Source organism: Penicillium paradoxum, assembly GCF_028828445.1.
Source record: "Penicillium paradoxum strain IBT 22861 chromosome Unknown utg000004l_segment0_segment0, whole genome shotgun sequence".
Lineage (NCBI taxonomy): Eukaryota > Fungi > Ascomycota > Eurotiomycetes > Eurotiales > Aspergillaceae > Penicillium > Penicillium paradoxum.
The window spans coordinates 3358774-3383811 of NW_026643182.1; the positions used below are offsets into that span (position 1 = coordinate 3358774).

General features: G+C 48.2%; 10 protein-coding genes across 10 annotated transcripts; 3 read left to right on the top strand and 7 right to left on the bottom strand.

Annotated features, from left to right (window-relative positions):
• Positions 1–1667: 1667 nt before the first annotated feature.
• N7457_004948 (uncharacterized protein) lies at positions 1668–2107 on the top strand (the record flags this gene model as incomplete). The annotated part of the gene is made up of 3 exons (XM_057175993.1): positions 1668–1694; positions 1766–1807; positions 1937–2107. Coding segments are annotated over 3 exons (240 nt in total), but the record flags the coding sequence as incomplete, so codon positions are not given.
• A 73-nt stretch (positions 2108–2180) lies between these two features.
• On the bottom strand, positions 2181–5476 carry N7457_004949 (uncharacterized protein; the record flags this gene model as incomplete). Its single annotated transcript, XM_057175994.1, has 4 exons — positions 2181–4044; positions 4095–4946; positions 5006–5311; positions 5367–5476. 4 exons carry the CDS (start codon positions 5474–5476, stop codon positions 2181–2183), a joined length of 3132 nt encoding a protein of 1043 aa, XP_057033041.1.
• A 1082-nt stretch (positions 5477–6558) lies between these two features.
• On the top strand, positions 6559–8088 carry N7457_004950 (MFS amine transporter; the record flags this gene model as incomplete). Its single annotated transcript, XM_057175995.1, has 1 exon — positions 6559–8088. The coding sequence occupies one exon, from the start codon at positions 6559–6561 to the stop codon at positions 8086–8088; it is 1530 nt and encodes a 509-aa protein (XP_057033042.1).
• Positions 8089–9111: 1023 nt separating this feature from the next.
• Positions 9112–10354, bottom strand: N7457_004951 (alcohol dehydrogenase; the record flags this gene model as incomplete). Its single annotated transcript, XM_057175996.1, has 4 exons — positions 9112–9189; positions 9287–9616; positions 9652–10103; positions 10147–10354. The coding sequence occupies 4 exons, from the start codon at positions 10352–10354 to the stop codon at positions 9112–9114; spliced, it is 1068 nt and encodes a 355-aa protein (XP_057033043.1).
• A 1155-nt stretch (positions 10355–11509) lies between these two features.
• N7457_004952 (uncharacterized protein) lies at positions 11510–12457 on the top strand (the record flags this gene model as incomplete). Its single annotated transcript, XM_057175997.1, has 1 exon — positions 11510–12457. One exon carries the CDS (start codon positions 11510–11512, stop codon positions 12455–12457), a length of 948 nt encoding a protein of 315 aa, XP_057033044.1.
• A 1205-nt stretch (positions 12458–13662) lies between these two features.
• N7457_004953 (serine/threonine-protein phosphatase) lies at positions 13663–14947 on the bottom strand (the record flags this gene model as incomplete). Its single annotated transcript, XM_057175998.1, has 6 exons — positions 13663–13735; positions 13790–13862; positions 13915–14448; positions 14512–14617; positions 14679–14720; positions 14786–14947. 6 exons carry the CDS (start codon positions 14945–14947, stop codon positions 13663–13665), a joined length of 990 nt encoding a protein of 329 aa, XP_057033045.1.
• A 564-nt stretch (positions 14948–15511) lies between these two features.
• On the bottom strand, positions 15512–16665 carry N7457_004954 (proteasome inhibitor PI31 family protein; the record flags this gene model as incomplete). The annotated part of the gene is made up of 2 exons (XM_057175999.1): positions 15512–16428; positions 16482–16665. The coding sequence occupies 2 exons, from the start codon at positions 16663–16665 to the stop codon at positions 15512–15514; spliced, it is 1101 nt and encodes a 366-aa protein (XP_057033046.1).
• A 332-nt stretch (positions 16666–16997) lies between these two features.
• N7457_004955 (acyl-CoA dehydrogenase family protein) lies at positions 16998–18644 on the bottom strand (the record flags this gene model as incomplete). Its single annotated transcript, XM_057176000.1, has 3 exons — positions 16998–17334; positions 17386–17754; positions 17812–18644. The coding sequence occupies 3 exons, from the start codon at positions 18642–18644 to the stop codon at positions 16998–17000; spliced, it is 1539 nt and encodes a 512-aa protein (XP_057033047.1).
• A 671-nt stretch (positions 18645–19315) lies between these two features.
• On the bottom strand, positions 19316–21808 carry N7457_004956 (uncharacterized protein; the record flags this gene model as incomplete). The annotated part of the gene is made up of 1 exon (XM_057176001.1): positions 19316–21808. One exon carries the CDS (start codon positions 21806–21808, stop codon positions 19316–19318), a length of 2493 nt encoding a protein of 830 aa, XP_057033048.1.
• An 888-nt stretch (positions 21809–22696) lies between these two features.
• Positions 22697–24776, bottom strand: N7457_004957 (UV-endonuclease UVE-1; the record flags this gene model as incomplete). The annotated part of the gene is made up of 2 exons (XM_057176002.1): positions 22697–24217; positions 24285–24776. The coding sequence occupies 2 exons, from the start codon at positions 24774–24776 to the stop codon at positions 22697–22699; spliced, it is 2013 nt and encodes a 670-aa protein (XP_057033049.1).
• Between the last annotated feature and the right edge of the window lie 262 nt (positions 24777–25038).

Here is a 25038-nt window from a genome sequence, read left to right on the forward strand (position 1 = left end):
TTTACTATGGCTGAGGAGTTGGAAAGTGGCAGACCTATACGACAGGCAGAAGCCCGGTTGGACAACGTAGAACCAGCAGGCAAAAGGGTGCATATAAGCCAGAGTGGAATGACATAGACTGAAGGCTGGCAAGCCAGGCTCGTGATTATCGTGGCATGGCCGGTAATAGTCATATGGAATCGTGCTCATTAGTGATGGGAGGGCGAGGGCTTACCTCTATGCGTTTTTGTAGCAACCCCAATCCCTCCCTTTTAGGTGTGATACTCCACCTGGGGCGTTCTAGGTTTCCGAAGTAGTAGTATTGTACCGTATAAATCTTATCTAGATAAGTATCAGTTTAGACTAAGTTTGTGAAAGGTTCAGATGCCTTATAGCCGTTGGTCTATGGCGGTGCCTGGCAATTCGTAGAGAAGAATGGGCATCACTGATCAAGCTCGCTTACGTGAGAGGTTAGTCTAGCTCAATCGGCGGAAGCACGTAATACCCGATTTACTATTTGCGTGTAGGTTAATGACAAAAAGAGCATACGCAATCAAAGTGGGCTTTAGTATATGTAATTAGATAGGTAAATCAAGCTTGGATCTGTTTTCTCTTAGGTTTCAGTGGATTTTATACTACTAAATTTAGTTAGCTATAAGCACCCTACAAATTCTCGCGCTCCGCCTAGTATAATAGTGAGAGTTACTTATATCTTCCTATTTAGGCCTTGACTATATATAAAAAACTTAGAGCACTAGAAATTGTAGGAACGGTCTTAGAACTCTTATCGAATAGGAAATATTAGATATCGACTAGGTTATCGGTTTTCCTTACGGTATTAGAAAACCTATATAATAGTTAGGCTCTTACTCTAGCTAAGGGCCTAAAAAAAGATAGACCTAAAATGCTAACGGTTACTTGAACTTATGATTAGTCTTTATAGGACCTTAAGGAGAAATGCTTAAAACTTAGATATTTTCCTTCTAGGAGGGATCCGGGTTCTATTTATATACTTTGACACTTAGTATTAGTAGTTATAGTTCTCGCGAATAGGTACTAACATTTAAGCTTCTAGGATTAATATTATTTATATTACGGTAGTACGAAAAGGTCTAGAGCTCCTAGGAAGTCCTCTCGGACTTTAGCTAGGATAAGTTATTTTCTAATTACTAGTTTAAATACGTTAGGTAAATAAAGGGACGTAAATTTCGTTATAGGTAGCTAGATAACCCTAGTAGATATAATCGATTAGTCTAGAATATTTTTACGGATACCTAGGTCGCTAAAGCTAAAGTAGTATTCCTAGGAGTAAACGGGTAGGTAATAAGAGCGATAAACTAGTGTTATTTAAGTAAAATATAAAAGAATAAAAATATAAGAATAAAACACTAAACTATATTTATAAACTACTTAATTAGGGTTTTCTAAGATATTCCTAGATATTATAGAACTAAAAATTAAGGGCTAGATATTTTCCGTAACTATATAGAGACGGTATTATAGAATACTAAACTTAGCGAGTTAAATAGTAGTATAGCCGTAGAATAGTAACACTAATAAATATAGCCCTACTATTAATTTATCTTAGCTAGAGGTGAAATAACTAGGATCGACCGCTAAATTAATAACACTAGCCTTTCGTTAAGGGGATAACGGTTAAGTATCTTTGTAAATAACTATATTTAGATAGGGCTAGCGTGGTATATTTTATTAAGGTGAGCTGCTAACGTAGCTACTCCCTATGCTTTGCTCCGGTGAGTAAGTCTTAAGCTTATGAAATAATCAGATCGTGCTCAGTGAGCTAGTCAGAGCGCTTAGGTCAAGCTCAGTGAGTAAGACCAGGCTACTCAGTGAGCAAATCAGAGCGCTCAGGTGACGCTTAGTGAGCGAGTCATATAGCTTATGTAATGATCAGGTGATGCTTAGTGAGCGAGCGTGGTGATTATGTAATACTCAGGGGCGTGCTCAGTTCTACTCAGTGAGCAAAAAGCGGCAAGGACTGAGCACTAAGACGGAAAGGGAAGGCCAAGAAGTGGCAGAGGAAATCAAGTACATAGGTCCTACTGTGGCAAATCACCAATTTACTGGAGGTGGAGACTACTGGATGAACTCATTTGGCAGATCTTGAAGCTAGCCTCTTCCACAGTCCTCAGTGTAGGTACGCTCCGAATGTTTTCCATATTAAAGTTGAGTAGCCAGTCTTAATACTCTATCGTGAAGGTTTTGACCTTGCTTTGGCTCCCACGATCTATCTTAACCGCTCTGCTTTGGGGTTCTTTAGCAACACACCCCATACTTGATAGCAAATCAGCCACCGCATGATGACCGTTCGACGTTGCATAGTGCAATGGGGTTCGACCATAGATGTCCTCCTCAAAGTTCGCGTCAATTCCTGGTTTGAGCAGAATGGTGACCACTGGCAAGTGGCCATTCCCCGCCGCGCAGAGCAATGGAGTACGACCCTCGATATCCTTGCAGTTTGGATGGGCGTGATTTTCAAGCAGAATATTCACAATAGACACATGTCCGAACAAAGCTGCATGTGAAAGCGCAGACATCTCAAAATGATCCTTGCCGTTGGGATCAACGCCGCCTGCTAGAAGAATGCGCACCATAGACTCATTCCCATGTCTTGCTGAGGCTGACAGTGGCGTCAGGCCATCATAAATCTTGCACATGGGGTTAGCATGCCATTCCAACAAAAGCTTGGTGATGTTTTCATGCCCATGCCTCACTGCATTTGACAGTGCAGTCTCGCCTTCGTCATTCTGGATCTCTATATCGGCACCTGCTTCAAGGAGTAGTTTTACCAGGCTCTCGTTTCCGCCTTGCACTGCATATGATAAGGCAACCTTGCCGCTTTCGTCTTTGTGGGAAAGGTCGACGTCTTTTGATAATAGCAACTCCACGATTTTGACTCTTTGACTTGTCTCGGACTGCCCATAAAAGATATAGAGGCATTGTATCGCAAGGAAAAGGGCAGTTTGTTTGTGGTGATCTTCGCAATTTACATCAATACCCTCGTCCAGAAGGAGCTTCACCATCCTCTCATGGTTACCCCAAACTGCATCGAATAGGAGAGTTCGCCTGTTTTCATTTTTGACTTCCATATCCGCCCCTCTTTCTCTGAGGATCTGGAATATATCCTCATGCCCTCGAGAAACTGCATAGGATATAGCGGTGTGACCGTCAATATCCCTACAGTTTGGATCCGCTCCCTGGGTCAACAAGAAATCAACTGCCCCGTGCAATCCGAACTCGGCCATCCATGACAATGGAGTTCGCTGGACGCTATCGAAAATATCGACGTGCCAGCCTTCTGTTAGAAGAACTTTTGCAGCCTCGTAAAATCCAAGATAAATTGAGAGATGCAGGCCTTTCGTATCCTGAACCATACGTGGACGGGCAACCTCTGGCTCTCTTTCATAAAGGAGGATTTGGGCACAGGCAGTCACATTTCTATCATTCCTCATCAGGTCCAATATCATGTCTAAATGATCATCTTGGGATTTGATATGAATGTCAAAGTTCAATGCCGAGTAGGAATAGAAGGGGTAGCCTTCGAGGCGCACAAGGAGTTCCTCGCTAGAGGATGCAACTCCGCTCTGAAAAGCATCAAAATTCAAATATGTGACGCAAACACCGCCAAGCAAAGAATGAGCATCAGGAAATAGACTAGTCCATTTCTGCTCGAGGTACTCTTGAGTTGTATAATGGGCCAATCTGATGGTATTGCTTTGCTCGTCAGTCGTGACTAGCCCGGCGCAAATTGAAATAAGATCATTGATTTCGGGAATATTTTCCTCATCGAGGCAAAGCTCCCCTATCTCAACTGCGAGTGCATGTTGAAGCTCTCTGGGGGTTAAAGGCCGCGTCGCGCAAACGATCCATGCGAGAACTTCCTTTGCGGTGTGGCTTTGTTCTGGAAGCTGGCTCTCGATGCGATTTATGGCATCCTCATAAGCAGCATCTAGCCTGCTAGAAAGGGTCTTGAGCTTGTTCCTGATTTTCGCTGGTGATAAACTCCCTTTCAGTGAATCGAAATGCAATCGAGCAAGAAGAAACCTTGGCAGACAAATCAGCAATGGAGTTGAGATATGCACGACCTTACTAACATTCCATCCACAGCCTTGGTAATTTTGGTAATAATTTCCTTCTGCAAGTCTGGTTTCCGTTGAACAAAACTCGGAAGGACGTCCACCTGGTCTATCTGGCCTCGGAGGAATTTCTCGATGTCATCTTCGTTCGCCCGGATTCTCAAGCAAGGTCTACCGTCAAACTTGACCCCAATTTCTGGATCATCTCTCGAGGTGGCTAGGAAGCCCAGGCTATGTCTTGCCTGGAGCTCGAAGATGCTTCCGATAAGAGTTGCACGCATTCCACTTGGCAGTAGGCACTCGTCTAATGCGTCAATTACAATGAAGGCTTTAACAAACCTTGACAGGGTAGTATCAAGGACCTCAAGAAGGGTACTGACTGATGGACGTGTTTCCGTTACCAGATGATCATCATAGAGGTCTTCAAGAGGCTCAGGGAATACTGAGAGCTTCCGAGCTAGCTGCCCCAAGATACAGCCCAGGATGTTTTCAAGTGTGACACGTTCCCGAAACTCGCAGTAGAAGAAGGCCACGCCAACATCGTGGTTGGACCAGTATAATTCCTGGAGTGTGTTCACCACTGTGGATGCCACGAAGGTTTTACCTGCTCCAGGAATACCCGGGCAAAACACAGTACGTTGAGACGGCGTTGTAGAGTGAACCAATTGTTGGAAGCTCTCTGTTTGAAGAAACCATTGGCCTGTTCCTTTCTGACAACGACCAAAGATATCCGCTTGCTTAGCGGCGGCATTTATTGGAGAAAGCCACTCGAGTATCCTCTGCTGTTGTTCGCGGTCTTGGTGTCGAACAAGACCGTCGATCTCCACTTTTGTGGACATGACCAGATTCTTTGTTTGAAGGGCAACATGACTGTGATTGATTAGCGAAAATTCATTAGGGCAACAACGGCTATATGCTCGAAGACACACCTGTTGATTCCGGTGAGCAGTAAATTGAGGGCGTCGATGTTTTGTGAGATCTGATTTCTAAAATCTTGTATTTCCGCCTGGTCCCAGTGAATTCGCTCCCAAGCCCAGCGAGGAATCCTTTTCATGTCAATAGATTTAAAGCTGGCGCCGAGCTCTTGGTATTTGTCAAGCTTGCGGTCGAGATTCTCTAGTACACCTTGACAGCTTTTTGAGATCAGGTTCAAATCCCTTTTTCGTTGTTCATCTAGGCTTTCATCGGGTCCATAATCGTCGATGTCACGTAAAGCATTCGATAATACCTTCACACTGCCAAAAAATGAGTGTTCATCCAATTTCATTAGCTCGGCAACCAGGAGCTCACTCATCTGAAATCCCTTGAAACTGAGTAGAGGCATTCACGAAACGTTTCCGCACTCGGTTCGCCAGTTCGAGGACTGCGATAAAGTCTCCAATTCCGAAGCCGAAGCTCATGTTTAAGAAGATGAGTCGGTTTCAAGATGGTCGTTTGGCATACTCTCTGCACGCGGGAGTCATGGGAGTTAAGAAGGCGAACTCTGGCCAGGAGGGGTTTGCGGGGGAACTGTCCGGTCTGGCCAGCCGTCGACTGGAAGGACGCATGTCTTATTCACACGGATTTCTGCCTCAATGATGCCTGATCCCAGATGTTGCACCGAATATAAATACCTGCATTACTATGAGACCGACCCTAATAAACAAAGTACCGAAGTTCGACGTCCCACTAGAAAAAGGGAATACAAAATGGAGCCTCTGATCAAGCACACAAGTCCATATCGCCGTATCTCAAGGTGAGTTATTACCTTGCAGTTATTCCCATCATGTAAATCTCCATCTTTATCTAATTCCCGGCGTTCAACCTATCGCGACCGTACTGAGCTCCATACTGGATCATAATCGAAGCTTTTGCCACCCCACGACATCCTCATACAGCTTCACACGCAATGTCTTGGGAGGTAAGAGATGGCATGTCGCCTTTATTGGGCTTGAGGCGAATCTGTCAAGATATTCGGGATAGCTTCAACACAGTAGATGTAGATAGTACTCCGTACGTACCTACATGTAGGTGGTGAGACAGCAACGTCAACTAATCGAATCCACCCCCAATCATTATTTCATTCGATAGACTTGCTTTTGCATGTACTGATCAAGTACAACGAATGCAAGCACATCAAGTTCCCGAACAACGACCTGTTCCATCGACTGTGGCTCAGGAAAACCCGCCGATTCAGGCAATACGTAGCGTCGGGGCCCGCGGGCTCCGATCGGAAATCAATTCATGTCCGAGCAATATCGACTTGGGCTCTGGCCTTCTTGTTTTTCTTCTTTCTTCTTTTTTTCAGCATGATCGATCACTTTAAATGAAGAGTATCATACATTCTTTGTCTCTTTCCCAACAATCTGGTTTCTCACGTTAATCTTGGCCATTTCACATTGCCGGTCCATTTTTTTACCTTGATTTGTTAATGTGCCATTGATCTCACAAAGGTATCTGATCCGGGGTTGCAACCGCAATTGTTAATTAAGGCCTAGTTACCATGGGATCATGGGTGTGGCCTTTTGCCAGAAATGAGACGAAGGAAAGACGACCCAAGTTCGTCGAGCTTAGGTCGTCGAAATGGTTCATCATGTTCGTCGTCTCATTTGCTACGGGGACTGACATCTTCATGTACGGCCTTATCGTGCCAGTAACACCCACTGCGTTACAAGATAGAGCGGGCATCTCTGAGGGGAATGTCCAAAGTTGGACTTCGATTCTTCTCGCGCTGTACTCGGCCGCTTTGTTGGCCTCGGCGCCTGTTGTCGGGTACTTCGCTGATCGAGCAGAGTCTCGTCGATGGCCTTTGCTGATTGGTCTCGTTGCGCTGGCTGCGGCGACTGCGTTGCTCTGTGTTGGAACAAACATCGCTCTATGGATCGTTGGGCGCCTGTTTCAGGGTGTTGCCGCTGCGATAGTGTGGACAGCTGGCCTGGCACTGATGGTAGATACCAATGGGGCAGAGGACCTTGGTCAAGCTATTGGATGCGTGTCTATGGCTATCAGCTTTGGCACCTTGGCTGGACCTCTACTTGGTGGTGTTGTCTACGAAAAGGGTGGATATTATGCCGTTTTTGGTCTCGCATTTGGATTCATTGCGCTGGATATCATCTTGCGACTGATATTAATCGAAAGACGACATGCTCTGAAATGGCTTGAACCGGAAATGACACCGCTCTCGGTAGCTGCACAGCAACCTACAGGGGAGAAACCGCAGCACACCCTGGAAACCCCTTCCCCTTCGAGCAAGTGCTCTGAAACCGACGAATCACAAAAACCTTCTCCTCCTTCCCGGAGTGCGCTTGGGCGTGTCGCCATTCTGCTGAGCTCCCCACGCCTCGTTGTATCTGTTTGGGGATACTTCATAATCTCACTCGTTCTCACTTCCTTCGACAGCGTCCTTCCGCTCTTCGTGAAAGATACCTTTGGATGGCAACCGAGTGGTCAGGGACTGATCTTCATTCCGCTCATGGTACCACACCTCTTGGATCCAGTAACAGGTTTTATAATCGACAAATACCCTAAATCTTGTCGTTACATTTCCGCAGGGGCCTTCCTTGCTTCTGTTCCTGTGGTAGTGCTCCTGCGTCTTGTCACAGACAACTCGATGCAACACAAGATCCTCCTGTGTGCTCTTCTCGCTCTTCTCGGGCTGTGCTTTGCCGTTGCTATGCCGCCTCTCATTGCGGAGGTCTTCTTTGCTGTCAAGGAAAAGGAGGACGAATCTCCTGGCATCTTTGGCCGAGGAGGAGCTATGGCTCTAGCGTTCGGGATTTCGAACATGGGTTTCGCATCGGGCAGTCTCGTCGGGCCATTCTTTGCAGGGTTCATTCGCCAACACGCTGGTTGGGGGACGATGGGATGGGCCCTGGGAATAATTGCTGGGGCGTCGTCTATCCCTACTTTGCTATTCTTGGGTGGCTGGATATTAAGAAAGCCGGTCAAGTCTGAGGAAGAAGCTCGAGTGACCCACACCGTCTCTGATCATCCAGTTGATGGATTCAACGAAAAGGAGAAAGAAGCTGTGTGAATTTGGAATTCTCTGAAAATCTTCACTCACATATTACATAGCGTCATAAATATCATTTAATACTAATACAAGTCATCATAACAATAGCCCGACACATTAACGGAAGCATGATGCTTCGATTGTTTGTCTTTGCTCACCTGTAGCGAGTCTTGGATCAATCCTCCTTCGAGATATGAGTTGGGCTTGGAGACCCCCTGTGAGCAGCTCAAATGTAGCCACGGGGTAATGAACAAGTTGCTCAATAGCACTTTACACAGAATACGGCTCCTGTAGAGGCTCAGTAGACATGTACTAAGTTACGAATATCTTCTTTTTCTTTACATTTTCAGTCTACTATAATGAAGCGGGCATCAACTCGCTGCTGTGAATTTGGAAAAGATTACTAAAAGTTGAACTAAACGAACAGCGGTCCCCCAGATGGAATCGCCCAGGCAACTGTATCAAAATGAAAGCCCATATTGCTGCTCCTATAGTCCGGTAGGATCCAAATAATTTTGTTCTCGCGATGAATAACCCAATCATCCCGCACAACATTTGCGGTTGTTGCTAGGCCATCCATTCTGTTCGTGATGAGTTTTAGCACTCGGATTTGCTATGGCTTGCGAGCAAGTCACGTCGAGGAACCTTGTGTTTTGAGATCCTATGTTGGGGTAAATGGGAGACGTTGTTAGCGCTCTCGGAAGCCACGCAGCGTGGCTGTGATATAACTGGTATCAGATTAGGGCTTAGAAAAATGTTATCGAGTCAGATCGGTTAGTTTGCTGAGCCATTGTGGACATCAAAAATTTCTTATTGTACCCTTGAATATCGATTTGTATATTGCACCACAAGGTCCTCCTTAGGTAGCGTTTAGCTTCAATATCTCAGTACAAAATGATTGGCTCCAGACAAGGGTTTGGTGTCAATGAATACATATAATTGGAAACAGAAATCAAAATCAGAACAGATAGTGGTAAGCCCACAAGCTAGTCCTTAAAAATGAAAGAAAAAAGCAGAACAAAACGGAACTCATGATCCAGCGCCCTAGGCTTTCCAAATCAAGACTGGCTTGATGGCGCTTCCATCTTTCATGCTATCAAGGGATTTTTGATAATCCTTAGCCTGTTTAACTGGGTTAGTAGCTCATTTTGCAGGTATTCCATCGTAATCGCTCAAGAGGATTGGACTGGACGAACCCAGACAGAAAAATACAACATACATTCACATGCTCCACGGCATTGACACCCAGGTTATAGTCCCACGGCGGCACGCCTATCAGTACCGTCTTTCCCCGAGCTTGTGTCGACTGGATACTCTGCTCAATGATAGATGGCACGCCAGTAGTGTCTATCGCGATGGATGCACCAGTGGGCACCAGGCTTCGAACGGCGTCACCCAGTGTTGGATACCCTGCATCACTCGTGTCGATTGTATGGGTTGCACCTAGCGCTTTTGCTAGCTGAAGGCGAGATTTGACTTTGTCCACTGCAATGATAGCTTTGCATTTTGTGATATTTGCTGTCTTTGAGGTACACTCATGAATCGTATCCTAACATTATCTTGTTCAGAGGAATTGAGACTCACCATGAGAGCGGCCATTCCAACTGCACCCATTCCGGAAATCAAGACGATGTCGTCTGGGCCTGCTTGGCTTATATTTGTGATTGCGCCCATTCCGGTTTGAAGGCCACAACCAAGGGAGGCAAACAACTTGAGCTCACTGAGATCCTGGATAAGATCCTTGACGTTAACCACGCTGGCTGTTTTAACAACACTATACTGCGCAAAGCTAGACTGGCCAAAGAAGTTTGACCAAATGTTTTCGCCCCCGTGAGTTTTCATGGATCCCTGCTGACCAACGTAGTTCTTCGGTGTAAAAGAGTCACAATATGCCGGATGAGAAGTCTCGCATTGCTGACAAGTTGAACAATAGTCAAATGACAACAGAACTGGATCTCCGACTTGCACCGACTGGATATCCTTTCCCACACCACGCACAATGCCGGCACCGAAACAACTTTGCGGTTGAAATGGTTCTTTCGAGCAAAAGAGGATGAAAATGACAGATTGTGTTCATACCTTCATGGCCCACAACCTTGGGATATTGAATCCCAGCCACTCCAGCTGGGACACTTGAAAGAACAATGTCCGTGTGACAGATGCCTGCAGCATATATCTCCACTAGTACCTCGTCATCGCCTGGGGACCCAACCTCGACTTGCTCAAGCGACCAATTCACTCCTCCAGGCTGAGCAGGCTCTCGCACCACAATTGCTTGGCTTGTCATCATAGCGAGTATGCGATTCAGGACTAAGGTTGGTCATAATTTGCGGGGCGATTTGATCTTATTTATATAGCTGACCCCGCAGTCCACGTTGTACCACGTTGCACAACCTCGGGCCGTAACTCTATGCGCAGTGCCTAGATAACTTTATACGTAGCCTAGCAAATCAGTGTTCTCTAGAGCAGAATGTCTTGCTCGATTATGCTGGTTTCTATCGGCGTCTCTCCTATCCTGTCTTGCTAGCTTGACTGCGCCATCCAACCTCGCCTCCTCTGCGTATTCCCATCGTTTATGTTTCGAATATGCGCTCACTTATCTACTCTCATCGGGATCAAGCAGATCTAGGTTATCGTTACCCAGGTGCCTGTCTATGTCGTTGGAATCTATGAAGATTAGCGAAGTCTGTATAAAACAACGTAAACCCAAGCTAAAGGGTCTATATGCGCAATCAGTATCGGAATAAATAGAGACCCTAACTGAGAGTAATACAGAATGAAGCAACAAAAGATCCATAGCCAACTAGCACTGGGTAAATCGAGCCATAAACATAATAATATTTCAATGGATCAATTGTTATCATTATCAAGGTCTTCTGTTGGCTTCGAACGGACATGAGCTTTGAGGGACGTTATACGAAAGGTTTGAAAAGCATTTAAAGACACAACGGCGCTCTTTGTTTAAATTCCAAGCAGTTGCTTATTGCTCGCTGGTTTCAGCCCTATACATTGGAAGTGGCAACCTGGTCGGTGGTCGGCGTTTCGGCGTCCGCCCTGGCGAATCCGGGGTAGCGAGGCCCCGACGCCGACATTTGACGCCCAAAAATGGGGAGATCTGACATTCGTCGCCCTCAACACAGGCCGACTAGCGAGAGGGTGTGGCTTTCGGGTGGCTTTTGGAAGGTATGGGATGTTGGGACAAGGCATCTGAATTGAAGTATATAGTCCTGGTGGACCCATTGTGCCCTTTGCACCGTGAGTCCATGAATCCACAATCCGATCTTTGAGATACAACATACATTCTTGTTCAAGAGCATAATTAATACTGCATATATTCATTCGCAAACAATTTCAAGGTTCGTGCTACAAGCCTCTGTTCATCCCATTCCTCTAATAATAATCAGAAAATGGGAGGCCCCTATATATACCTCTCACGGCCTCCATGGGAGGCCGACCAACAAAGTCCCTCGATGTCCCAATATGCTCCGTCTTTCTCTTCCTTTTCCTTATTGGCGCCGCCTGCAATATGACACTCTTCCGTCTCAACCTCCGAAAACAACACAAATTCATCCCCTCTGCTGCGACATTCGGTTTCTGCATGTCGCGTGTTATCGCAAACATCATCCGCATCGCCTGGGCCTGCCATCTGACAAATATTAGCCTTGCGATTGCATCACAGGTTTTTGTTGCAGCCGGCGTGGTAATCCTTTTCATCTTGAACTTGCTATACGCACAACGCATGTTCCGAGCAGTCTACCCGGCCGTGGGATGGTCCCCGTCATTCTCATGGGCGTTCAAAATAATGTACGCTCTCGTTTTGGTGACTATTATCATGGTCATCACTGTCGTGATTCAGAGTATGTATACTCGAGACACGAACATCCTTCGTATCGATCGCGACATCCTACTCTACGGCCAGACCTACTTCACCATTATCTCGTTCCTGCCACTTCCTCTCGTCGCGGTCACTCTTCTGTCTCCAAACAGAAAGCGCATACAACAGATCGGCGAGGGTAGCTGGGTTAGCAAGGTCTTTATTGTTGTGCTTGCCAGCTTGCTACTCTGCCTCGGTGCGTCCTTCCGTGCTGGTACCAATTGGATGACACCCCGTTCCGTTTTGGATCCGGCCTGGTATCATGGCAAGGCTTGCTTCTATATCTTCAACTTTACCATTGATTTCTTGGTTGTTGTTTTATACTTTGTGTGTCGTGTTGACCAGCGATTCTGGGTTCCCGATGGAAGCTCAAAGGTGCGCCATTACAGACGAGAAGAAGGCGAGAAGAACACCCAGACTTCACAAAGTGAAGCATCTCTCCAAGCTCAAAATGAACGAGACCTTGAGAGTCGGGATCACAGTAAGCCTCAGAGTTTGATAGAAGAAACAAAATGAGTCCAGGGAATACCAAATTGTGATTGTTTATTGAACGGCAGCTATAGATTATTCAAGTTATCGGGATATGCTTAGGTTTATGTCTTAATGTTTATGGATCAAGACCACTTTTGTATATAATGTGCTTCGTCCGATGTGAAACAGTGGTCTGATTAGTAGATTTTGATGCTCAATCGAGCCCGGAGGTGCTGTTGCAACAAATTTGACAGGTGATTTCTCTAGACGACCTCCTAGTAGGTCCGGGGCCACTTAGCTCTCGAATATGGTGCTGCGAGAAATTCGGATGAAACTTTCTTCATAGCCATATAGACAGATAGTCGGCGTCGCCACGGCTCTCTCATAATAGCAAGTTATCCTAATAGCTTTGATCTGCCTGTTCGAGTCTTTGTTCATCTGTTCCAAAGGGCGCAATGGCAAGCAAAAAATAGTCCGAAAATGGATCATATAGGAGCCAGCTCGACCCAAAGATAGAAGATATAGAAACATGGCTGGAGCACCGTGTTGTGTGTCAACATCGGTGCTAATATCACCGGCATGCTTGACTTAGTAGGGATAGTCCTGTCTGTATTTTTCTCATTATGTTCCCGCACAATATTGTTGGTGACCGTGACGCATATCACAATGTGTTCCCGAACCGTACAGATCGCTATCTGGGCTCAATCTTGCTCTTCGTAGAGCAAGGAAGAAGGTGAGATCCCTGGTTCTGCACTGTCGGATTTCTCGAACATGATCCCTGAGTGGTCAGCACTTAAAACTGTCCCTCGTTAGCCTTTTCATCAACCAGAAGCTGGCGCTGCTGTTGGAGTTGGAGGGTAATGCAGATGACCCCAAATAGTCCGAATTATGCATTCTCTCAGAGGTTGAATCCAGCCCTGGTACGCTAGAAGTCGAGATCTAAGCAGATGCCTAGCAAGGATAGAGCTGACGGTGGTAACGATGAGACCTCTGATACGAATGGACTCCATGGCAGTGTTTCAACTGCAGAGAGATGAATCATCCGGTTCCTACCAGAATCAGCCGTGCCCAGGGTACTCCTACAATCTCGTGGAACTGGGTCTTGCAAATGGTCTTTTATTTTCATGATTGGTATCAACAAGTGGCCAGGCATCGAACCATACAGAATTAAATAGGCGAGAGCCCTGTTCGATTGCAACCCCCATTCTCCGCCAGTCCAATTGCCTTTCGAAGGACAAAAATGAGATCTATCAAAGGAAATAGTCGGGTGTGCGCCTCGATACCATAGGTTCTCCCGCTCGGGGGCAAGGGTCGAATTGTAGGCTTGGGTGATGTCAGTAAGATGTACCTGAAAGTACCAGCTAGATGAATACTCACAATGTGTATTTCAAATGCTCGTCAATCTCCATAATGGCGGCTTGGTTGCCGCAGCGGTAACAGTAATTTGGTGCTGTGGTCTGGTGAGTATTGTGGTCTATCGCATCCGGTAACGAGAAACATACCTGAGAAAATAGTGACCACATTTCGATCCTGCGACCAGTTATATCCTTCCATCACCAATTGATGGGCACGTGCCACCAGAGTCAAGCCGTTGTTGTGGTTGAAGGCTTCAGAAATATCCTGTCCGAACGTGTAGCCAGCACCTCGGGGGGAGATTCCCCATCCGCATCGGTCATCAGGGTCACTCCAGAGCAAGTCACACATGGGACCCTCGTGAGGAACTTCTTGAATACGATCAAGCGACCGAATGTTGTCTAGAGTGTCAATGGACGGGCTCAGTCCACCGTGAAGACAGAAGATCTGGTTTTCGATTAGAGCAGTAAGGGGAAGGTAGTCGAAAAGGTCTGTGAAGTATTTCCACACGTTGGCATTGCCATATTTGCGGAGACATTCGTCATAGAAGCCGTAGACCTGTGTGATCTGTCGGGACTCGTGATTTCCACGGAGAATGGTAATACGCTGCGGATAACGGATCTTCAAAGAGACCAGAAGGGTCACAGTCTCAACTGAGTAGTAACCACGGTCGACGTAGTCGCCTATATCAAAAAAATTAGGACTGCTACCCCACAACGCGTTCATCCGACCGTCGTCCCACTTACCCATGAAAAGGTAGTTTGTATCCGGGTTAGGACCGCCAATGCGGAAAAGCTCCATTAAATCATGGAACTGTCCGTGTATATCACCGCAGACCGTAACCGGGCATTTCTGTCGGATACGTCAGTGGGCTGGGCGGGCACGACAACAACCCGACCGAGAAACAACATACCACTGGCTGAACATTGGATTCCTCCTGCAATACTTCTCTTGCCTGGAAAACGTAGAAATGATCAACTTGAATTCATTCTCATCAGTCTCTCAAAACAAGGAACCCACCCGATCGCACAGCCGCCGCACATCTTCCTCCGCTAATTGCTTGCAAGTCATCAAACTCTCGATCCAGCCGTCCAGAGTCGGTATGGACCCGGGGTCGCTTGTTGGCGACAGACGGTGTGGCTCGGGGGACCGCGCAGTATCGATTTCCATGTTGTTATCCATTGCGTCGGTGTTCACAGCTGGCTAAAAAGGAGGGGCCAGCTGGGGAGGGGCGGTCTCGTGAGAAAACAACGGAATTCGTGGACGAGCGCAGGTATCGTGGGGGTTGAGAACTATGTGGGATAGTTATGCTTCAGATGGCAATTCAATTAAAAGACAATGTCCCAAGATCGATTCAAGGGATAAGGGGATGGGACTTGGGAACGCGAGGAGGGAGAAGAGATGGGAGTTCGGGAAGGTCAAGTTGAGAGTGGTGAATCGATGCGCCACACTTCAGCCACACACCGCTTTATCCAAGGTTGCCTACGTAATGACCAACTGCGCTATTGTACAGGATGAGTCCGGGGTTTATGTCTTTATTGAGTCGCTTTGATAAGGAGATGTGATCAAACGAATTGAGGGTGTTTCAAGAAGTAAAAGTCCAAAGTGGTGGAGTCAACGTCAAAGTGAGTCATGTCACTTAAAGATAGCTGTACGGAGTAGCTGCTTGTCAATTCTGAAACCGATTCGTCAGATTTAGGATCAAAGGATCTTCTTATTTGCGTGGTTTCACTTTGCCATGACTCGTTAGATGATATCGCCGCCAAATCCGCCGCCAAATCCACCGCCAAATCCACCGCCAAACCCGCCAAACCCACCCCCGCCTCGTCCATTATTACCGAACGGTGCTTGATTACGACCAACAGGCGGTTCGCCAGGTCCTACGGGGTCATATCTTGCACCAGGCGGTGCCCGGGGATCATATCCACCATTTCCAGTGCCTCTGCCACCGAAGAGGGGGTCATCAAAAGTGGGATGCATACCTCCACCACCAGGACCAAAGCCAGGGCCCATAGACCCACGGAAAGGATCATTTGGACCAAGTCCTGGTGGGTAAAGATCGCGCTCACCAATGTTGTAGGGGTTCCTGCCTCCAAACCCTCCTGCGTATCCCCTTGGGGGTCGGTTGATCTCGAACTCATCTTCAAATCCTGGTGGGGCAAAGTCTCCGGGTGGGTTGGAGCGGCGGGGAGCCGCTGCTAGGGGGTCATCGAATGGGTATGGGCGGGCAGGCTGGGGGAGAGAGTCATCACGGAGAGGATCCCGCTCTCTTTCTTCCTGTGGTCGCTCCCTGGACGGCTGGGACCTGTCTTCATACCCCTCCTTGTACAAACCGGGCGCAAGCTTCTGTATGACGTTGATCTTGAACAGACCGATCAAGTCGCCTAGTCGAGCCGGTGAGATGAAGACATCCCGTACCGACGCTGTGAGACTTTCTGTCGATTGTAGAGGAAGCGCAGAAGTGGAGATATAGTCCTTGGCGGGGATGTCGAACGAGCTGGTCCTGTCATCGCCCAGGGCCAGCGCAAAAACCACTGCATTGTTTCCCAGCCGACTCACTTTGAGCAAGTATTGCATTGAAGACTGCGCGTGGGCATATCGAAAGGCAAATGTATCGTTAGCGTTCCATTCTGCGGGGAGGGAAGGTGTATCTGTAGACGATTCTTGGGGAAGTCAGCAAGAGCGTATCGATGCGATCGATCCAGACATTGTATACCTAAGTTGTGATCTTCACCAAGGCCGACCAGTCTGAAATCCACTGCTGTCATGCATGCATGGCCAATAAGAGCCACAGCTTCGTACGGTGTTTTGAGATTCGGGTGTCCATCTGCTGCGGGTTGGATAGCTCTGACTGCAAGGTCCAGGATGTGATCCTGGCGAAGCACACCTGCACCAGCCATTTTTGACATATGCTATATGATCCGGTGGTAGAATAGCTGGATGTGTTCCGTGCAATAACTGGTATCTGTGAAATTGATGCGAAGACCAAAATTGCTAGGCAACCACTGATGATGCGCGATACCTAAATCCCCAAGCTGACCTCACCTGGAGCTACTAAGCCGCATGGAGCTACTGTGGCGTCGGAATAAGGATGATCCGTCCTAGCTATCTGCCCCACTTGCCTTGGCTATTTTTGGCCAAGCCGAGGGTCGTATATAAAACATCCTACAAGCACCGAGATAGGTATGAGGGAAATAAAATGATTTGTGTCTTCGCTCGGTGTATGTTCTCTCTATAACATCGACTTCGGGAAATCCTTCATTGCCTGTCGCACTCCCAAATCTGCCAGAATCTCCTCAGTTCCACCCAAGATAGCATCAAACTTGTAAGTGCGATGGAACATCTCAATGACCTTGCCCATTCCCGACTGAGTAATACCACGACCGCCAAAGATATTAGTGGCGGCGCTGGCAATTTCACCAGCAGACTGAGTACAGTATGACTTGAGTAGTCCGATAGGTCCACCCAGATGCTTTGCTTGCTGGGCATATGTCATGTTGCACATCTGATAGGCGATGGACTCGAGCCATGCCTGGTTAGACTCGGTAAGGGAGATCATGCGGGCAAGCCTTCGGTTATTAGTCAGGGGATATTCACGGTGAATGATTGGAGGAACTCACTTCTGGCGAATGACTGGTTGTTCAATCAACTTCTTGCCGAAGACAATACGCTGATTGCACCACTTCATGGTCTCTTCCACAACCATCATCGACATGCGTACCACAGCAGCGACCATCATGAAGCGCTCGTGGTTGAAATTGCTCATGATAACAATGAAACCCTTGTGCTCCTCGCCAAGCAGGTTCTGGACGGGAACCTTAACATTCTCGAACTGAACGAAAGCGGTGGCAGCGGCGGTCGAATACGAAGTCTTAATTTGCTTGGTCTCAACACCCTCGCCACGAGGAATCAAGATCACCGAGAAGCCCTTCTCGGTACGGCAGCCAGTGACGAAGTAATCGGCGAACATGCCATTGGTAATCCATTTCCTAAGCAATGTTAGCGCATATTTCTTTTCCAGCATAGTACAATACAATCGAGCTTACTTGGTTCCGTTGATAATATAGTGTTTTCCATCAGGAGTCTTCTCCGCAGTAGTCTTCAGACCAGCAACATCACTACCAGCAAAGGCCTCAGTGATAGCCAGACACATCTTCTTCTGGCCAGACAGAACTTCGGCATTAATGCGCTCCTTGAGGACAGGATCGCGCAGCCATTGTTGGACAGCCGTCAAGCTAATAGCCATACCGGCCATGTTACCATCCTGGAAGCCACGAGCGTTGGCACGGACCAATTCCTGCGTGACAATCATGTCATGCAGGTAATCGAACTCCTTTCCATCCACAGCGCCGCCAAGCAAGGTACGGTTGTGCAGATGCTTTCCGGGGCCTAGACGCATAGCCAAAACATTCGTCTCGGCCATGCGGTTGATCAACTCTTGGCTGATATAGGTACCATCCTTCTCCTTTTCTTGCGCTTCGGGCGTCACGTGTTTGTCTGTGAATTCCCGCATGGCTTTCTGCAGGCGTCGGTGGCTCTCCTTATAGTAAGGGGACTTGAATTGGGATCGCAGCCAAAGGGGCTCTGCGTAGGGCACGGGGCTGATGGCTCCAGGTGTGGGAGAAATGACCTCGGGCTTTTCGCCTTCGATGGTACCCACGCAAAGCTGGTCACGGTATTTCTCCAGCACCTCCTGGCGATGCAGGTTATAGAAATCGCTTGTAGCATCCTTGCCTCCTACCTGGGCAAGGACGACGCCACCACCGGGGTGAGCATCGACAAAATCAGTGAGATCGTAGACCCGGTGGTCGATGATGCACCAGAGGGAATCCTCGGTGTTGTGCTTAGCAACCTCCGCACGTGTGAATGTTTCCGCCATCTTTGTGTATAGAGAAGGGAAGAAGGAAAAAGGAGGTAGTAAATACCCCGGATTGGCAGTCGCCAATCATGCTATTGCTGATTCAAATTAAGCCGAGGCCCGAGGATTCCGTGATGTAATCATTGTCCATGATCCCGGGATTGTGTCGCGCCTGCTCTGATTTCGTGGCAGCAACCCCGAATAGCCGCAAGAGAAAGAAAAGTCCATCAATTACTGGACCGAGCCGAGGGTGGGTAAATACGATTGATGATATCCGCGCCGGAACCAGGCTGTTGAATTGAAATCACCAGGGGTACGCACATCTCGATTCTGCCACGACCCACTGCCCACGTCCGGGTGATCCACATGCACGTGTCAACTTCAGCATGCAACTTTTGTATACCTTCATGGTTACTCCATTCAGAGGGAATCAGAGGTAAATGGGCATAATCGTTTTGACTGAAGGTATAATGATTTATCGATAGATGATAGATCCCAATATTATGATGCTGTGCCCAAAATATATATGCACCCGCCCTATGTATGTAACCCTACCTACTTAAGGTACTACATCTACAACAGTCTACAACATTACTAAAACATTGTGAAGAACCTTGGAAAGCAGCTAAACTGAATGGATGGATGGAGTCTATTCATAAGTACATTGTGACATGGCATAAGGCTTCATATCGTTAGCGATCCCCTTTGCAACGACCGGCCTTGATATCTTTCATTGCCTCTTCCATCAACCACGAACAAACAGGCTGCGCGTCGCTTCCAACTCGCCAACTGCCCAGCACAACTCCATGCTGTTCGAGAACCTCACTTGCGCGATCCCAACGACGTCGCCAGAGCTCCTCACGTTTATTTGGCAGGGGCGCAGGAGGTACTCCCGACTCGGCATTCGACGCCGCTTTCCCAAGTGATTGACTGGATCTGCTGGGTCGTAGTCCAGATGATCCTGAGAAGTTGAGCCGGTCGCTTGCATATTGGAACCCTTGATATGCAACTTGAGCGGCTGCTGCTGGATATGACTGGATGCCACTCGCAGGGGCTGGAGCTGGAGCGCGAGGAGGCGGCGCTGGTACGCTGGGATCTGAGTTGGCTGTCGATGACCCGGTATTTGAGCGACGCGGAGGCGGTGGAGGAGGCAGTGGTTTGGTACGAGAACTCTGTGCCGGGTTGTGAGAACCTGCAGACCTATCATCAAGTCCCTTCAGCCACGAAGATGGAACACCGTTCGTTGATGGTACAGTGCTGCTCAGAGGGATCGACGGTAAAGGATCTACATCGAGCAATGACTCTGTCTTGGGCGTAGAACCACGTCTGGGTGGCAAGGGTGGAACCGGTTTGCGCTTGGGAGCCTCTTGTGCAGGCGCGGACTGGGTATCAGTCTCTGGAGCATCCGAAGGGGTGGTCGACTGGCGCAATGAGGATGGCTGAGAAGACTTTGCCAGATCAGCTGGCGTCGAAACCATGCGCAGTGCAGAGGGTTTATTTGGTTTGGCAGGACGTGGCCGTGGAGTGGTAGGATGGGTGAGTCCAGCTGGGGGTGGCTGGTCGTCAATGATAAGATCTGTGAGGTCAATCAAGTCTTCAAGATCAAGATTTTTTGGATCCGTGTCATGTTTTGCTACGGGCACTGCCGTTTCAATGGTGGTGCCACCTCGGGGTGGCAGCGTCGGTCTGTTGCTCACGGCATCTGAATGGTCCACGACATCTGGTGAACTGCGACTGCGTTTGATCTGGTCCAGATGGCCGACAGATTTATCAAAGAATTTCTGGGCTGGTGGGGTCGTCACATCACGAATGAACACACCCAGGATACGGCCAGGGTTGGCCAAAACAATCTCGGTGTAAACCTCCAGATCAGCTTCACCACTGTCACCGACGAGAATGAATTTTCGCCCAGGGAAATCCTGCAGAATTTGTTCTAATGATCCTCGTTTTCTCTCTGCGGTGGGCTCAAAGATTCCTTGAAGCATGCCTGAGTACTGTTTGAGGTGGAAAGAGCCAGGAGGCAACCCCACTAACTTGAAGTATCGCTCAAGAAGGGGATACAACTGCCAGGGAGCATTCGACACATAGTGAATTTGTACGCCTTGCTTGGCTAGTTTGGAGTACCAATCACTAACACCTTCGATGGTAAGTTCATCCAATTCGCGAATGAATGTGTTGCGGAACATCTCTTTCGCTCCACTCGCGATAGCCGAGTGTTTTACTGTGTCGTCGATGTCACTGATCAAACTGATTCCGACGGGATCAATGACTTCAATCGGTCTTGCAGCAGACAGATCCTCAGAGGCCAACACACGAATATGAGTAGGCACAAAGGGCAATGTAGCGCGAAGTGAAAAATGCCCTGATTCATCCGTCGCGATGTTCCGAGATTTACTATCAGTATCATTGAAGAAGAACACAGTCACTGGGATACTCCCCACAGGATTTGTCAAGAAAGGACGAAGTCTTTCCATCAGGTGGGCATTTGCAATAGACAATTCATCTTTAGTCAATGGTGCGGATTTGGTGTCTCGCTCCATATTTGAGCCCTTCCAAGCTGGGTCTGCTTCCTTCTCGGCCTTGGCGACTAATGTCTTTATCTCTCTATCAATGTATTCGTCGTCTGTTCTTCCAGAACCTTTGTCGTCACCATCATCATTTGCCGTTCCAGTAGGCGCGGGAATCCCACTCAGCTTTCTGGCCAGGGCAATCATCAAGCGGTGCTTTCGGCTAATCGGTCCGCGCCCAGGAGAGTAGATCCAGCCACGCACGTCAACAGCAACTACTGCATCTTCACTCTCTGTCGCATCCCAAGAAGGAGTGGAGGAATGGTCAGCCTCATCGGCTCCGCCCCGGTATTCATTGATAGTTTCAGATAACGAATCACGCCGCGCGCGCGAGCCATTGCCGGCGCTCTTCTCCGGCAGTCTTCGGGCATAACTAGGAAATACGACCATCTCCTCATCGCCTGACCGTGCAATCTCGACATCTGGGAAAGCACCGGGGGTATTGTAGTAATCCTCGTCGTGTTCATTCCTTTGTCCTGACCATTGCGATGTATAAGCTTGACGCAACTCATTCGCTGCTTTGAAGTAATCGTAGACCTTCTTTCGACGACTATTTGGGGCAGCAGCACCATCGCCGCCTCCAGGTCCCCATGTTGCTGAACTTCCGGGCTGCGACATCGCGTCTGTGGTTGTTTCCTTCGGTCCGTGGCGGGGCTCCCGAATCGACTTTTGGTGTCTTCTTGCGGGACTGCTACCGGATGCAATAGATTTCCCCGAATTTGAGCGTCGTCGAGATCCAAGAAGATAAGTCACAAGGCGTCCTCCGAGCCTGGTATCGCGTGCTGCGAGTCGCGCTTGTCGCTGGACGATCGCTCGGTAGACCCGCGATTGGGCCCGGTGTCGGAGCGCGGGGATGGTCTCGTGCCGGAGACCCCAGAGATGGGATTGGGCTCGTCTAGTTGCGTGCAGGCCAACGATTAACCGAAGTATATGGGAGAGTCTGCTGGGTCGAGGCTCGCGAGGGAAGGACGGGAAGAGACCAGGCGGGCGTTTGAAGAGGTAGGGCCTCGACCGGAGGGTTGGCCAACGAAAACGAGGTTTAGGCGCCAGGATCTCGCGTAGTTTAATTTACGAGGAAAAGAGGGTTCCGAAATAAAAAGCCAAGTCAAACAAGGCTGATGTGCAAAGTGGTTGATTTCCTGCGGGGAAGAGATCGGCCATGACGGTGATTATTCGGAATCTTCACCGCGTTCCAACTCCCGATTCTGGGCATCTGGAGTGTGAGATTAGTTGATTGCTGGTTTTTGTGTAGATCATATTTATACATGATCACCTAGGTATTCTCATCATCTAATTGAACGTCTATCAGATATATGTACGGAGTATACGAGGTTGTTTTGTACTCCGTAAAGGGACATGCTATATGTACTTAGGTAGGATGTGGACTTATACTTGAGAAGTTCGATTTTGATCTATCAGTTGGTAAGAGCACTTCTTGCTGTCCAAAATTCAGGCCGAAAAAGCTAATATACAAAGCATAATATACAGAGCACAACCAAGCGCCCATTATACACTGTCCTCAGTGTAGTTCACTTTTTTCGCTCGTGAACTTCGCCGAGAGAGTGAGACTCCCAGTTCTGCTGAGATCACTTGGGTCTCTTCTGGCTCTGGGGTAGACTCAATGTCCGAAAGCTTGCGCTTGCGACGAGTCTTGGCCGATGGAGGCGTGCGTTTAGCGACGCTTGCTGTCTTTTTGACGGGCGTTTCTTTCTCCGTGGGAATGTCAAGGGTACCATCATCCATGACATCCTCAATCTTAGTCTTTTTGGAGGCAATTTTCTTTGGACTGGGAGCGGCTTTGGGTTTCACGATCTTCTTTGCCGGTCGGAGCCATTCTTCCATACCAGGAGGCCAGTATACTCGGCCCTCTGGTCCACCCATTCCAACTTCTTCGTCTGGAACGGTGCGAGGTGGTGGTATTAAGCCTTCTAGGTCCACAAAGCCGCCGTTTTTCTTGGACTTTTTGGGTGGTTTAAAGGGTTGATTTTCATCGGAGCGCATATATGGGATGAGGTCATTGACAAGATTGTATCCGGGGAGTTTGAAATTTCTCATCAATTGAAAAACGGCTTGTTCCTTGTCCTTGGCCTCGATCATCAAGTCCATAGTAGGCGCACAGGGGGGTAAAGTAGCAACGCGGTCGCTGTGTTTGCGCCGTTGGCGCGGAGTGATGGCAGCTGCGGTTGGTTCGGAATAATGCATTTTCTGGGTAATATTCTTGCGAGACCATGTCGCTGCTATACGCTCGTAGAGGGGTATGATATCCTCAGTGCCTTCACGGAGCTCATTGGCATCGAATATGATATTATGATGGTGATAGTCGAGGACAAGAGGAATATTAAGCTCTTCGCATATAGGAAGTAGATCGTGAACAGACCAGCTGACGTCGTCATTCTCCAAAACCAAGCGATTCTTGATGTCCTGCGACAACATGGCATAGTTTTTGCGGAATCGGTCGAGTGTGGCAGCCTTATCACCAAATACTCCACCCATATGCAGAATCATGACCGCATCGCGGTCCTGCTGTGGGGGTAGCTTAAGTAGCTGGAGCATCTCCGAGTGATATTCGAGATCACGAAAAGAACTCTCGATCACATTTTCCCGCGGTGATCCAAATTGCGTGAATTGGCCAGGATGAACTGAGACCCGGTGTCCAAGCTCTGCGACCACTCGTCCTACATCGGCTAATGCCTCCGAGGCGAACGGCGCCAGTTTGTAACCATATTCCGCGTGGCTGGCAAATGGGAACATCTCACTGCTCAGTCGCATGAATTTAATTCCGTACTTGTCGTTCCAGCGAATTATTTTGACCAAATCGCGTACATTCGCCAAAGCTAGCCCTTCGACAAAAGCCTGTCCGCGAGAGATATCAGCCGGTTGATCGCGGTCTGGACGATTCTTGGTAGGGTGTGCCGGCTGATCGGGATCTTGGAGTGGGTGTCGGTTTTCGAGTATAGAAGCGATTCTACATGTTCGAGAACAGAACACGGAAGGTGTGGAATAGCGAAGGTATGTATTTAAGCAGGCCTATTGAGTCAATCAGATTTAGGACCGTACGCTTAAGGTTAATTATAACTAGCACGGTGCGACTCACATATCCTAACCGTCCTTTCCAAGGCAGTGGAAGATAGCTGCTGTTTACCGGAGGTGGTCGCCCAAGAGCCTCTTTCAGCTCATCGGCATCAACGGGGATGTCTTCATCTGATTCCGGATCCAATGCGGTCTTTGCTGGATCAGAAGGGGGGTAATTGAGAATATCTGCTGGACTCGCGTCGAATCCAGGTGTCTCAGGCGCCATGTCCACGATTTTTGGATCCAAATATCTCGTTTCTCGACCAGTATGCTGGGAATAGGAACGAGATGATGTGATCAGGGAATTCGCAGCGCACTTGGAGAAGTGCAGCCCAGATGTAACCGCATGACGGGCATGGATATCTACTGGGGTGAGCGATCTGGTTCTCGCCACAGAAACGGACCGATCGGAGATTCTCAATGACGTGGGGCGACCCTGCAGGCCAGCTTCCAAGGAATCAACATGTTGGACAGACAGACCCTGCAGTAGCCGAGCAAAAGACCGCCGACACATTCAGCAGACTTTTGGGGTCAAGGGACTTGAGTGGAAGAGAAGTTCGCGAAGCACGGATGACGCGCTAATCGTCAACGCGACTTCACCGCGGCAATTGACCTCGTCGCTAAGTGCAAGTCAACCAATCTCTTCTCGGAATCACAATTTTATTTTTTGCTTTTGGCAATAAGATCACTACTATACGGCGTATATCTTCCAATCTTGCGAGCTGTCCATTGAGTAGCATTGACAGTAAGGCAAGCTTCTAATTAACATCGCGACG